Source organism: Nannobrachium achirus (assembly GCF_963921795.1).
Source record: "Nannobrachium achirus genome assembly, chromosome: 17".
Classification (NCBI taxonomy): domain Eukaryota; kingdom Metazoa; phylum Chordata; class Actinopteri; order Myctophiformes; family Myctophidae; genus Nannobrachium; species Nannobrachium achirus.
Genome location: NC_137824.1, coordinates 42720968 through 42734279, shown reverse-complemented (window position 1 = coordinate 42734279; position 13312 = coordinate 42720968). Strand labels below are relative to the sequence as shown.

Sequence of the window (13312 nt, the reverse complement as noted above, 5' to 3'; positions counted from 1 at the left end):
CTCTTTCACAGCTGGTCTGGCACTGTCATACAAGGCCTGGCCTGAGTTTGCTAGTCATTTCTACAATGGATGTGTTTGTCCATTAATAACTCCCTGTTATTTGAGAGATGTGTACTCCATTGATACAATACTTCACACTTCCCTTAAAGGGCTTGTTGTGATTTGAAGTACAGTATAGAGACCAAACAATGTCAGTTTTTTGTTCATGAGACCAGAAGGCTCCTAGACCGGAAGTGCTAAATCTTGAAATCAACTTAAAAAAACATATATTTTGAGAACCTTTAACTTGAAAGCAAAAAAATAACAAACAAAAAACTTGCAATGCCTAAGTGGTATGCGCCTGGACCAGTAAGCCAGTGGGCGCCCTATCGCCTCTTGTCTTGAGTGTTTAAACATGGCGTCATGGGCCGCTATGCTCGATAACAAACTTGATAAGCCCAAAGCTTATTGATACGGGTACTCAATAAATGTGTTATCGAGTTTGTAGCAGACCCTTGTTTCGAGCTCCATCCCAAGTAGTCACAGTCTTCCTTTTTATGCATTTCACTGCAAAAATAGCCTATTGACTAGCACCGCACCAGTCTCATCTTAGGTTTTCTGTCCCCCGCCCCCCTCTCTCTCTCTCTCTCTCTCTCTCTCTCTCGCTCTCTCTCTCTCTCTCTCTCTCTCTCTCTCTCTCTCTCTCTCTCTCTCTCTCTCCTTCTGTCGGTGACAGGCTGGGTGTTGTGTGAGTGACCCCTAGTTGCCATGACAACCCACGTTACCCTGGAGGATGCCCTGTCCAACGTGGACCTGCTGGAGGAGTTGCCTCTCCCAGACCAGCAGCCATGCATCGAGCCTCCGCCCTCCTCCATCATGTACCAGGTACACACACACACACACACACACACACACACACACACACACACACACACACACACACACACACACACACACACACAGACCAGCAGCCATGCATCGAGCCTCCGCCCTCCTCCATCATGTACCAGGTACACACACACACACACACACACACACACAGACCAGCAGCCATGCATCGAGCCTCCCCCTTCCTCCATCATGTACCAGGTACACACACACACACACACAGACCAGCAGCCATGCATCAAGCCTCCGCCTTCCTCCATCATTTACCAGGTACACACACACACAAACACACACACACACACACACACACACACACACACACACACACACACACACACACACACACACACACACACACACACACACACACACATACAGGGGTGTCGCACCAAATTCTGGGCCCTGGGTACAAGGATTCACTGCGGGCCCCCCATGAACTGGGAACGCATTATTACGCGTTATTTTGTGCTTTAACTATTGAAAAATTGCAGATATACAAGCTCACAGCACGGCACCGATCTGCTATTTTTGAAAAATCTTGAAAAAGTCTTTGCATATTTCAAATCCTTCTAAGGTTTTTTCTTTTTTTTCTTTTTTCAAAGGAAATGTTTCTGTCAGTGGTGCTCAAAATCTTTCATTTGAAGGACCCCCAAAATTATATGTATTTGGCCACGGACGCCATTTCGTTCCAGGGACCCCCCAGAAGCAAGATTTGAGTTACAAATGTTTGCTTGAAAATACATATATTCAAAGATTTGAACACATTTTCACAACTTTTCAAAAATAGCAGATCTACAAGCTCGCTGTGAGCTTGTATATCTGCTATTTTTCAATAGCTAAAGTATAAAACCATTTCATATCACCATTATTGTGACCAAAGACATCGCGATTTACGATATTATCGCGATAATCAAAATATCCCCAAAATCCATTATCCTGGGGCGGAACATTTGCCAAACAAATAGCAGATCTACAAGCTGCTCAGCTCTCTTATTCATATGCTGGTTATACTACGCAGATATCTGTTGGTTCACATCAGTTTTGGCCATTCTTTATGACAAAATCTGGAAACGTAATTCCTTCTGGACTTCCTCTTCGGTAGAAAACAAAAAAGAATATTATCACTGCAAATCAAACACGTTTAAAAATGGTCTGTTTCTCGGCCCTCTGTGTGATTAACAACTGCAAAAAGATTCCCGGCTATGTCATCATGAATCACTTCGAACATTAATGGAATAACACAAGTGGAGCTCAAAAAAGGAATGTGTTAACTGCCAAAATTAGACACGTATTTTACTTTAGTAAAGTTTGCGCAGTAGTTCTGATGTTTCTAACTTTCATTCAGTCTCTGTCACAACCCAAATCTACCGTATGTGAGGAGCACAACGGGTGAACAAGTTAGACATAGGGTACATTATGGGGACTTTGCAGAGCATGTTGTTTTGACAGGTGCTAAGTTGGATATATAATAGTTTACTTTGCACTGTACTTAAGGGACAATTTACTCCATCATGTGTTGACTAGGGTTCATCCCATCACACGTGTAAGTCGCTCTGGATAAGAGGGTCTGCTAAATTCCTAATTTGTAAAATGTAAATTGCACACTTTCTCTTTTTAAATATTGTTTAACCCCTCTCCTGTTCTTCTTCCAGGCAAACTTTGACACAAACTTTGAGGACAGGAATGCATTTGTGACTGGCATTGCCCGTTACATAGAGCAAGCTACAGTCCACTCCAGCATGGTAAGACAAAGGACAGTGACTTCCACTACTGTTTAAAGAGTTTTATTTTCAAGTTGTTTATTGTATTGTATTGCTTGATGCATTCTGATCCAAATGTGGTTAAATTAGTCAGTGATCACCAGAATGTGGCACAGAGTCTCATGTCTTGTCCTTGCATTATCCTTACTGGCGGTTCAGTGTCTGCCAACACAAACTCATTTGAGAGACACATCCTTGCATACTCAAAGAGAGCTTTGTGTCGTAGTGGATAACTTTTTTCTTTTGGTTTTTGGCTTCAGCTGAGGCTCTTTCACAAACACACACACAGACACACACACACGCACGCACGCACGCACGCACGCACGCACGCACACACACACAGGCCTGCGCTGGTGAATCAAGCGGTGGACATCTTCCTCCTGGTGGGAGATGAATGGAGAATGTGATTTGACTGGCAAAGAGGGGAAGCACTGCTTCAAGTTAACCTCCTATTTAAATGAGGAAGTCCCATGGAGGTGAAGGCACTCTATTTGAGGCCTTTCCTCTTTTAGCCAGAGTGATTGAGAATTCTGTCTCGCCTACTGCTGGCTGGAACAAGTCTCCACGCGGAAAATGGAACGCCGATTAAATGTTTATTGGACCCCATTATCCTTGAATTCTTTAATAGTTTGATCATTGTTGAACTATCAAAATAGTGGGGGAAATACACAAATCTGTGACTATACTACTCATTTTCGTTCATTTACCCCAGTGTTTAAAGTCATACTGGAAGCAATTTTCAATTAAACTTTTTTTCTTCTTCATATAACTTAGCACTGGTGTGATTTTGACAATAACCAATTCTTATAAATGTGTTGCGGGGCACCCGCTGGCCTACCGGTCCAGGCGCAAGCCACATAGGCTCTGATGCCTGACAGCGTGTCGCGGGTTCAAGTCCCGATCTCTACGACCTTTGCTGCACGTCACACCCCATTTCTCTCCCCATTTCCTGTGAGTCTACTGTCCTATCAGTAAAGGCATAAAAACCCAAAACATATCTTTAAAAAAAAGTGTTGTTCAACCACTTCTGTAAACACAATTTTAGTTTGCTTGCGAGTGTCTACCAGGCACTCGGGGGAAGTGCTTTGGAGGCGGAAATGTATTCATTTATTCTATAAGTTAATATACTGTTTACTTTGTTGTTGCTTTCCAAAATGTTCTCCGCTCGCCAGGGGAGGTATTTAGTGGAGGACGGCCTCCACGACCCCTCAGTTTGGCCGTATGCCCTTCACAAAAACATTATAATAATATGCTCCGAGGCAACAGCCGCCTTGATGCCCTGCCGGCCTGCCCCCAGCTGATTTCTCCTCTGCTTCTTTCCTGTCGCTATGGTTTTCAGACACTGATGTCTTTTGTTGAGATTCACAGGGGTTAAAGCAAAAAATAAATAAAAAAAATCCCAAGATTTTTGAAACATACTGTGCACAGCACAAACCAATATTTGGGGTGTTTCCCTGAAGTTCTGAACGGCCTTCACTGAATGTGTGTGTGCCAATCCATGCTTCATAGATAGATTTATAGAAGTATCTTCTGAAGTTCTGTTGTATTCTAGTCTGGTCAATTCAAATTCTCATATTGTGAATTTATAACTTTGTTTTAGTTTGGAGATCACTTGACTAGCGTTGTGACGACTTTGTCATTCACGCCGCGGCCATCACACCTCCCCCTTAAGTTAGTTCTTTTTTTTTTCTTTTTTTTTTCGGATCTGCACTGATCTCAGAAATAGCCCCTATGGAATCCTCAAGACTGAAATCACTCCCCACGACTGAGAACTTTAACCCCTTGATTCAGGATGCTTAGCTCCCCTTGACTCCATCCCCATGGAGTCAAGGGGACACATCCCCATCTTCAAGTCCAGTGACTGATCATTATTCCAGGACTGTGCCTGTAGGAGCTTTTGACTGCTTTTGACTGCATTTGGTGTTCCCCTAAAAAAATGTGGTCTAGTCCCTAAAATGATTACATTCCAGGCCTGCAGCTTGCAGTCCATACTTATTTGTTTTGGGGTGATTCTTCTAGTTTCTAATGGATAGGCTTCAAAAATATGCTTTTACATCTTCTGGATGGCAATGTTCTGTTTATTTCAGTACGGCATGAAAATCTACTTGTAGAGATTTGAATCTTCCTTTAGATATCTATACTATAATTTTGCGAATGTCTGAGTGAGTGAGTGAGTGAGTGAGTGAGTGAGTGTCTGTCTGTCTGTCTGTCTGAAACAGCGTTTCTCCTCAGTGGCTGGAGCAATTGATCTGAAATCGCATCACCATTAGCATATGAACACACCTGACATAACTGTGAAGCCCGTTTGTCACTTTCACAAATCATATGCTGTATATTAGCATTTTTATGGTGTATCTACTATCTATTCTGCATCTAGCATGAGGCACATCTATTCTGCATCTAGCATGAGGCAAAATGTTTAACCAGCTCTGTGTGTGTGTGTGTGTGTGTGTGTGTGTGTGTGTGTGTGTGTGTGTGTGTGTGTGTGTGTGTGTGTGCAGGCAGGCGGGTGTGTGTGCAGGCGGGTGGGCGGGCGGGCTGGGGGGGGGGGGAGGGGGGCTGGGGGGGGGGACAGTATCTCTGTAGCCATTAAACGAAACGGGTTTCTTACATTGATGCTCCTACATCATGCAAACACCAGTTAAAGTTACTTTCCATCCCTCATATACTGTATGCACAGTGCACATCCCATAACCCACACACTGCACATCATTTTGGAGCTCATATCTTTGAACGGGTAAGGGCTAGTGTAATCTAATAGAGTGAACTTAACTGTTTTTTTTTTTACAATCAAAAGTTGCACTTTTAAGTTTTAATGCATTTTAATGTTGTTGAAAGTACAGATTTAATTTGAAACATTTAGTATAATCAACAGAATTCCAGAATTTGGGGGGCATTTTTCATTGTGTTTACTGATTTTACCTTTTGTTTCTCAGTGGTTCATTTAATGCAAAATGAAGTGACCTGAATACGGTAGAGAGAGACATACAGTATACTGTACCCTTCTGGTCACATAGCACGAGGTCAGGAAAAGCAGAACAGGCAGATATGCATGCCTATACAGGCTATACTGTACATTACAGTATGTTGCTTTACACAGTCTACATGCTGATTCACACTTCTTGCAGTCTATCCAGTCTACACAACACCAACAACGGCAATAATGTGCAACTCACTGTGCAACTGTGCACAGACACTGCACACAGGGTCTGTGGTGGGGGTCAAATGTTGTAATGTCAACAGTCGCCCCACAGACCATTTTGCTAGTATTGGCTGGCTACCAGTATACCAGTAAACATATCTATTTATCATATATCAATGAATCAACACAAAAAAACAACAACATAAAATTAAGTAGTCCGATTAACATATTGGAACTGACGAGCAATTGAACATTTTAGTTTCTCTAGAAGCCCTTGACCACAGAAAGGAAGACAGTCATTGTTAACTAAACAATGATTGTGTTAATTTGATTATCTTGCATTTCATATGATGACACAGTATGCACTCCTGGAACTTTTCAGACGATATTTGATGGTAGACACACTGTGAGCATTGTGCATCAAGCTAATAATAATACATAATAATAAAAAAGGCGACCTCACCTCAGCCTAAAGGGCGAAGTTGCGCAGGACGGAATTCGCACAGAACGGAATTAATTTGCAGGTGTGATTCGAGTTGCGGTTGTAGGACAAAATATTTTCCCCAATATGGATATGACTGACGTCTGACATCATAGATGTCTTATGTTATAGACCACATGAGACTCACACAATATGGTCATATATCGGCATTCCAAGCTATGGGCTTAATATTGATGACATCAGGGATCTCCATATATGGGCATACAAGGGTCTCCCCATTGCCTGTTAAAGATAACGTTGCCAGAGATGCTGGTACCTGATCGTCTAAAAACAAGGGGTTACGCCGACATACATACATACCCAGCCGATCGCAGTACTTGTGCGCTCTGCTTGCGCAAGTAATAACAATATAACTATACTATATCGTTCACCACTGTTGTTAGAGTTGTGGTGTGGATTCTGCCATCCACTTGAGTTAGCACGATTTTTGAAACAACATGTCTAGTGATGGTCCTTGATTTTGACGGCCCATGAAGTGACTGATGCTCAGTGCTGTTGTTGTGTGTGTGGTAGAACGAGATGCTGGAGGATTGATGTGCTGTTGTTGTGTGTGTGGTAGAACGAGATGCTGGAGGAGGGCCATGAGTACGCTGTGATGCTCTACACCTGGAGGAGCTGCTCCAGAGCCATCCCACAGGTAACTCTCCATCCTTTTCATTATTACTTGTTCTGAACGCAAATCTGTGTCGCTTTAGATCTGAACCACTTTAACCATTATTTTATGCTTTAACTATTGAAAAATAGCAGATATACAAGCTCACAGTGAGCTTGTAGATCTGCTGGTCTTTGAAAATATCTTTTTAAAAGCGAACATTTGTAACGCAAATATTTGCTTCTGGGTCGTCCCTGGAACAACATGTTTTGAGATCGGTGGTCCGCCAAATGGATGTAATTTTGGGGGTCCTTGACATGAAAACGTTTGAGATCAACTGATTTAGAAGAAGGATTTAGAAGACATTTATAGAATCAGGTCAAAAATATTCAAAGATTTTTCAAAAATATCAGGTCTACAAGCTTGCAGTGCTGCACTCGGTGCCGTGCTGTGAGGTTGTATATCTGCTATTTTTCTATAGCTAAAATATAAAAGAAACTCAGGCCTTAAGTCAGTTAATCTGATTAATTTAGAGGAGCACTAAATGAAATTATCGGATAGATGAACAAGATTCGTTCAAAGCAAAGCTTTAGTTTCTCTACTGCAGCACAGTATTTTTCTATTTGCTCCATGCGCATATGTAGGCGTACGCACACTAGCCTGGCATAGCCAGACTATATACTAACGTTAGCTAACGTCCTCCCTTCAAGCCCTTGTGTTAACATGGGTGGATAGTTTAGCTGTGCTAGGCTACACGTACACATCTCAAGGCGCGCGTGCATGTGACGTCAATAAATGGCCGTCCGCCTTGAAAACACACCTTAAGAAAACACCAAAGCACCACTGGTTATGTTATTAAATGTATGGGAGAAGGTAAGTCTAATGATAGACTGGTTATGTTATTAAATGTATGGGAGAAGGTAAGTCTAATGATAGCTCTGTCTCTGTCTCTCTCTCTCTCATGATAGCTCTGTCTCTGTCTGTCTGTCTGTCTGTCTGTCTGTCTGTCTGTCTGTCTGTCTGTCTCTCTCTCTCTCTCTCTCTCTCTCTCTCTCTCTCTCTCTCAACAATACTCTTGCGCTCTGTCATTGTTATGTCTCTCTAACTCCCCCAATGTACTTTCCTTCCTTCCTAGTTTGGAAATTATGATTTCTTTTCTACTCTATATTAATTGTGTCTGTCTCACTTAGACAATCCATTAGACTCAACATAACATACAGTAGAGCAGTAGACCCAGTGACGATACATTACAACTAAAGCACACAAGTGCAGCTTTATTGATTAAAGTTCCTCTTCACTTTGTATTCAGTTCATCTTTTCAGTGTTACAGTGAAAGGACATGCGTTTCAGACACTGAAACCAACAATCATAGACAGAAATAGAAGAGTGGTTGATGAGCACACACCACCAACAAGAGGCAATAACAAATGAGTGACATTCATTGACTAATGAATAAAATAAACTAGAAACCTTTTTTACCTACAGGTGAAATGAATGCACACATTCTGTTTGGAGAACAAAACACACAAAAAACAAAAAAAAAAACCTTTCTCCACTGTGAAGGTCCACTGTAATGAAACTGTCATGAAACTGTCTTATGCAACCTTCTAATAATTTCTTCAATCAATCAAAAACACAACACAGAGAATATTTCAGTTCGATTGAAGCTTTATATGGCAGGAGAGTGGGATTGCCTCATCACCTGCCTTCATCCATACCAGGTTGTGTAACAACAGCACCCTCTTCTGTTCTTCAGGTGAAATGCAATGAGCAGCCCAACAGGGTGGAGATCTATGAGAAGACTGTGGAGGTGCTGGAGCCAGAGGTCACCAAGCTGATGAAGTTCATGTACTTCCAGGTCAGAGATTCAGTAATGAGTGCCACCAATCACCATCATCTATGTAATTTTCGCTCCAGCAATTCCAACCAGCACATTCGTCGCGTTGGTACACTGTGAGGTAAACTGCAGGCGAGAGTTTGGTGGAATACATTGGAGTCAGTTAGAGCCAGGTGGACCAGCTTATGAACAAACACTAATTCTGAACGACTGCGACCTTATTTTCCTGGACCTTTTCGGCCAAGGAAAATAAAAGAAGACATCACACATTGCTGCTATGTTTTTTGATGTGTACACTGAATGAATAATTTTCTGAACGTGTATCGCAAGACTATACTGCCGAGCCAGAAACGATACATGTTCCTGCTTAGATGCTTCAATAAAATGATACAATCGAAAAACAAATGATTTCAATTTGAAAACAACTCGTGATATGTCTTCTTTAACATTCCTGAACCGATTAACTGACATAGGTTCCTATCACTATAATAATAATAATGTTTGTTCACAAGCTGGTCATTGACTCTAATGTATTTCACAAACTTCCGGTTCCAGTTTTGCCTCCCATGTGTGTCAATGGCACCTGCCTTGCACGTGAACTGACTGTACCTTCTTATATAGCCTAAGTTGAGTGTCACCAGGAACAGTGTTGGCTCAGTCTCAGTCTGTGTGTCAATCATAGCTGTTGAAGAGTGCTTGCATAAGGACACTGAATCAGTCACTTCCTCCTGAGCATGTTCCTTAGAGTTTCCTGCAATCAATATTTGTATCGTCGTTGTCGGGTGGAAACCTTGTATGTCCAAAAACCGTTCGTTTTGCATTTTCCATTTTAAAAATGATTTAAACTAGTGAAAACAGCCGATCTACAAGCACACAACGCCTCGCACCGCGAGGCGTTGTAGATCTGCTGTTTTCACTACTTTTGTGCGACGGCCTTGTACGATGAAGCAGGGCTTTACTTTGCGAAAGAACATACAAATTTTAAACTTGGAGATACGAGGTTTCCACCCGACAACGACGGTATAGTATTTATCATGACTTCACAGTGTTATTACAATTAAACTAAAGGAAATCATCTAATCAGATTCTTAAAAGAAAACATATCAAAACTAAATGCTGCAACATAAAAGTTAAGATACGCTACTAATTGTTAAGGTAAGCAGCTAATTGTTAAGTACATTGTGTGATATATTGTCGCTGCTCTCTTGTGTCCAGCGGAAGGCCATTGAGCGGTTCTGTGGCGAGGTGAAGCGCCTGTGCCACGCCGAGAGGAGGAAGGACTTTGTGTCGGAGGCCTACCTGCTCACGTTGGGCAAGTTCATCAACATGTTCGCAGTGCTGGATGAGCTCAAGAACATGAAGTGCAGCGTCAAGAATGACCACTCCGCCTACAAGAGGTAGGGTGACACATTTTTGATTGATTGAATACTTTATTAACAGTTTAGTGGCTGCGATTTTACATAATCCCTAGGGGCTTGTTTCCATTGTGGTCCTGTGTATTGAATTCATCAAGATATTTATAGACATACAATAATGTACAGTCATATACAAGACATCATCAACAATAGCAATAAAAAACAAAAAAACAAAAAACAAACAATGAATGTACAGTAAACAGTTCGGGGATGGGGGGCTCAATTCTGGTGTTAAGCTTAGATTAGCTTTCTAGGACCAGTTACAAATTGCAGACAAGTGCTCTTTTAGTGGGGCGGCATAGCTTAGGGGCGGCATAGCTCAGGGGTAGAGAAACCGTTATTAGAGCACGAAGGGTTCCCAAAGGGTTACCAGTTCGAATCTGGGCTCCCCCTGAGTTAATGTCGAAGGGTCCTTGGGCAAGACTCTGAACCCCACATTGCTCCCGGTGAGCAGGTTGGTGCCTTGCATGGTTCCTCCGCCACCGGTGTATGAATGTGTGTGTGAATGGGTGAATGTAATGCACAATCTCTGTAAAGTGCTTTGGATAAAAGCGCTATATAAATGCACCATTTACCATTTACCATTTTTAGTGAAAGAGAGATTTAGTGTGTAGATATGCTTTGCAGTGGTACAGCTCTCATAGGAGATGTGAGAAGACTTGAAGGCCCCCTGGTGTTTCAACCTGGTAGTGCGCTCACTACACCATTGCAATGTCCCCAGCACCCGTCCTTCTGAATTTAATAGTCTGAAATCTATTCTCCTTGTCATTCTGTCTCTCCAGGGCAGCCCAGTTCCTGAGGAAGATGGCGGACCCACAGTCCATTCAGGAATCTCAGAACCTGTCCATGTTTTTAGCCAACCACAACAGGATCACTCAGGTTGGCATGCTGCTGTAGCTTTTCCTGGTTTCATTTCGACGCGGGACAATGAAGATCGGCTATTTTCACAATTTCTGCCTCTAATATTTGAGAATTTGGCCAATGTTTAATTTGTCATATTTAAAAAGTCCTTACATTTTCACTTTAGAAATGTGCAGATACCCTCTATACACTTAAACTTTCCGCACATTACTGCACAATAAGTTAATCATCTGGGGACCTCCCAAAATAATTTGGGGGACCCCGTTGGGTTGAGAACCACTGCTCTAATCCATGCTCCGTGTCGTGTCGTGTTTCTGTCCAGTGCCTGCACCAACAGCTGGAGGTGATTCCTGGCTATGAGGAGCTGTTGGCAGACATAGTCAACATCAGTGTTGATTATTACGAGAACAAGATGTACCTCACACCCAGTGAGAAACACATGCTGCTCAAGGTACTCACACCCTGACACCTCGGTGTCTTATGAAGTCATCATTATCGAAAGTTAGGCTTTGGGGGAAGCGGTGGCGCAGTCGGTAGCACTGTCTCCTCACAGCTAGAAGGTCCTGGGTTCGATTCCTGCCGGGGGACGCTGTGGGTGTGTTCTCTCCTCCGTGTCATCAGTGCCCATACCCTAGGTAGACTTGGCAAAAGGGCCTTTCTGTGTGGAGTTTGCATGTTCTCCCCGCGTCTCCTAGGGTAGGTACCCTCACAAAAACATGTAGTAATCCTGGTCTTTATACTGCCTGATGGAGGGGAAAGGAACTGGTTGTAATAACGTGTTCCTTCCACACGCTCCGTCCAACCCGGGAAGCTCCTCCCTGTCAGGTGATCACTCCTCATGCATCGAAGGAAGCATGAGCTCAGTTCGGGGCCCTCCCCAGGTTGGCAGAGGCAGAGCAGAGCCCAGGATTACAGCTTAGGCAATTGGCACTGGGTGAAAATTAGAAGAAAAAAAAGAAAGTCTGGCTTTGATTTACCGGGGTGAATGAGGGGGAAAATCCATGCCTCAGCTTCTGATGTCCCCACTCTGTTCTGTCATTTTTATTGCCTGCGGGGATATGTTTTATCACTGCTTCTGGGTTAGACTGAATTAAATACTGTACATGCACTTCCTTTTGGGAAATGCAGACTGTCTGATATATTTCATATTTATGTCTGATAATATCACAGTTTAATATGAATAATAATTCAAAAGTTAAACACATTAAAGCCGGAAATGATCTGATCTACAAGCTCACAACGCATGACTATGCTAAACGCTTGTAGATTTTTCGCCATTTGTCATACGAAGGAGTACACAAGGCCTTAAGTGGTTAAGAAAATGTCCTCCTTTCTGTTATTTCCTTCCAATTCAAACCCTAGGTAAAGTGAAACTCCTCTTTTTGTGTGTCTCTCAGGTAATGGGCTTTGGGTTGTACCTGATGGACGGAAACGTCAGTAACATCTACAAACTGGACGCCAAGAAGAGAATCAACCTCGGCAAGATTGACAAGTTCTTCAAAGTAAGGCTTTATTTATTCCTGTAATATGCAATGATTTGTCATGAACACAGACAAGCAAGAGTCACTCTCCTGTGTCTTTTTATCTTCTCAGCTCCAAGTAGTGCCCCTATTTGGGGACATGCAGATAGAACTGTCCCGCTACATCGAGACCAGTGCACACTATGAAGAGAACAAGTCCAAGTAAGAACCAGAGCAACCAGGATGCGTGCATAGTTGAGCCATGAAATGCCAAACAAATCAATTAACGTCGCTAGGTTACAGCGAAACCTAATACAGGCATGTGAAATGACTTGAGACTAGCTTTCAAATGCAATCTTTGTGCGATGAATAGTTCAGAACTTATGTACAAAAATGCGATAATAATTCACCTTCTTGACCTCTACCTTTGACCACTAAATTGCAATCTATGCTAGATTTAGAGTTAAAGACCTAATATACCCTATATGAAGTTTCACAGTTTATTGTTTTCTCTAGTTCCTCTACAGCTAACACATTGTCACGGAAGCACTCGTTGTTAGTAGCACAATTTATAATTTAGGCATTTAGCAGACACTCTTAATCCAGAGCGATTTACAATAAGCAAGATAATAAGCAAGATACTACGTCAATACATCAACAATACAGCAAATGCATAGGAATATCAATCTAGAAAACAATGACATAGGTAGACCACGCACCTAATCACTAAAAAACGTTGTGTAAAACCGAGTGCTACAGTAAGTGCTATGGGTTTAGGTGGAGTCTGAAGAGGTGAGTCTTCAGGCCACGGCGGAAGCTAGGGAGTGAGTCTGTAGTTCTAAGTGCGACAGGGAGTTTATTCCACACACCACTTTG

At 42.4% G+C, this 13312-nt stretch overlaps 1 protein-coding gene across 4 annotated transcripts in view; it reads left to right on the top strand.

Moving 5' to 3' along the window:
- Window positions 1-747: 747 nt before the first annotated feature.
- The window catches only part of cyfip2 (cytoplasmic FMR1 interacting protein 2), a gene marked incomplete at its 5' end in the record, with an annotated part of 30786 nt that continues 18221 nt past the window's right edge, over window positions 748-13312 (top strand). The window contains 9 exons of one of the 4 annotated variants that reach the window (XM_080745682.1): window positions 748-864; window positions 2520-2609; window positions 6831-6908; window positions 8620-8721; window positions 9916-10097; window positions 10898-10994; window positions 11299-11427; window positions 12374-12478; window positions 12570-12658. In XM_080745682.1, coding sequence (XP_080601808.1) covers window positions 748-864; window positions 2520-2609; window positions 6831-6908; window positions 8620-8721; window positions 9916-10097; window positions 10898-10994; window positions 11299-11427; window positions 12374-12478; window positions 12570-12658 — 989 coding nt within the window. The remainder of the gene's footprint in view (window positions 865-2519; window positions 2610-6830; window positions 6909-8619; window positions 8722-9915; window positions 10098-10897; window positions 10995-11298; window positions 11428-12373; window positions 12479-12569; window positions 12659-13312) is intronic. The other 3 variants (XM_080745684.1, XM_080745683.1, XM_080745685.1) reach the window with 3 other exon arrangements.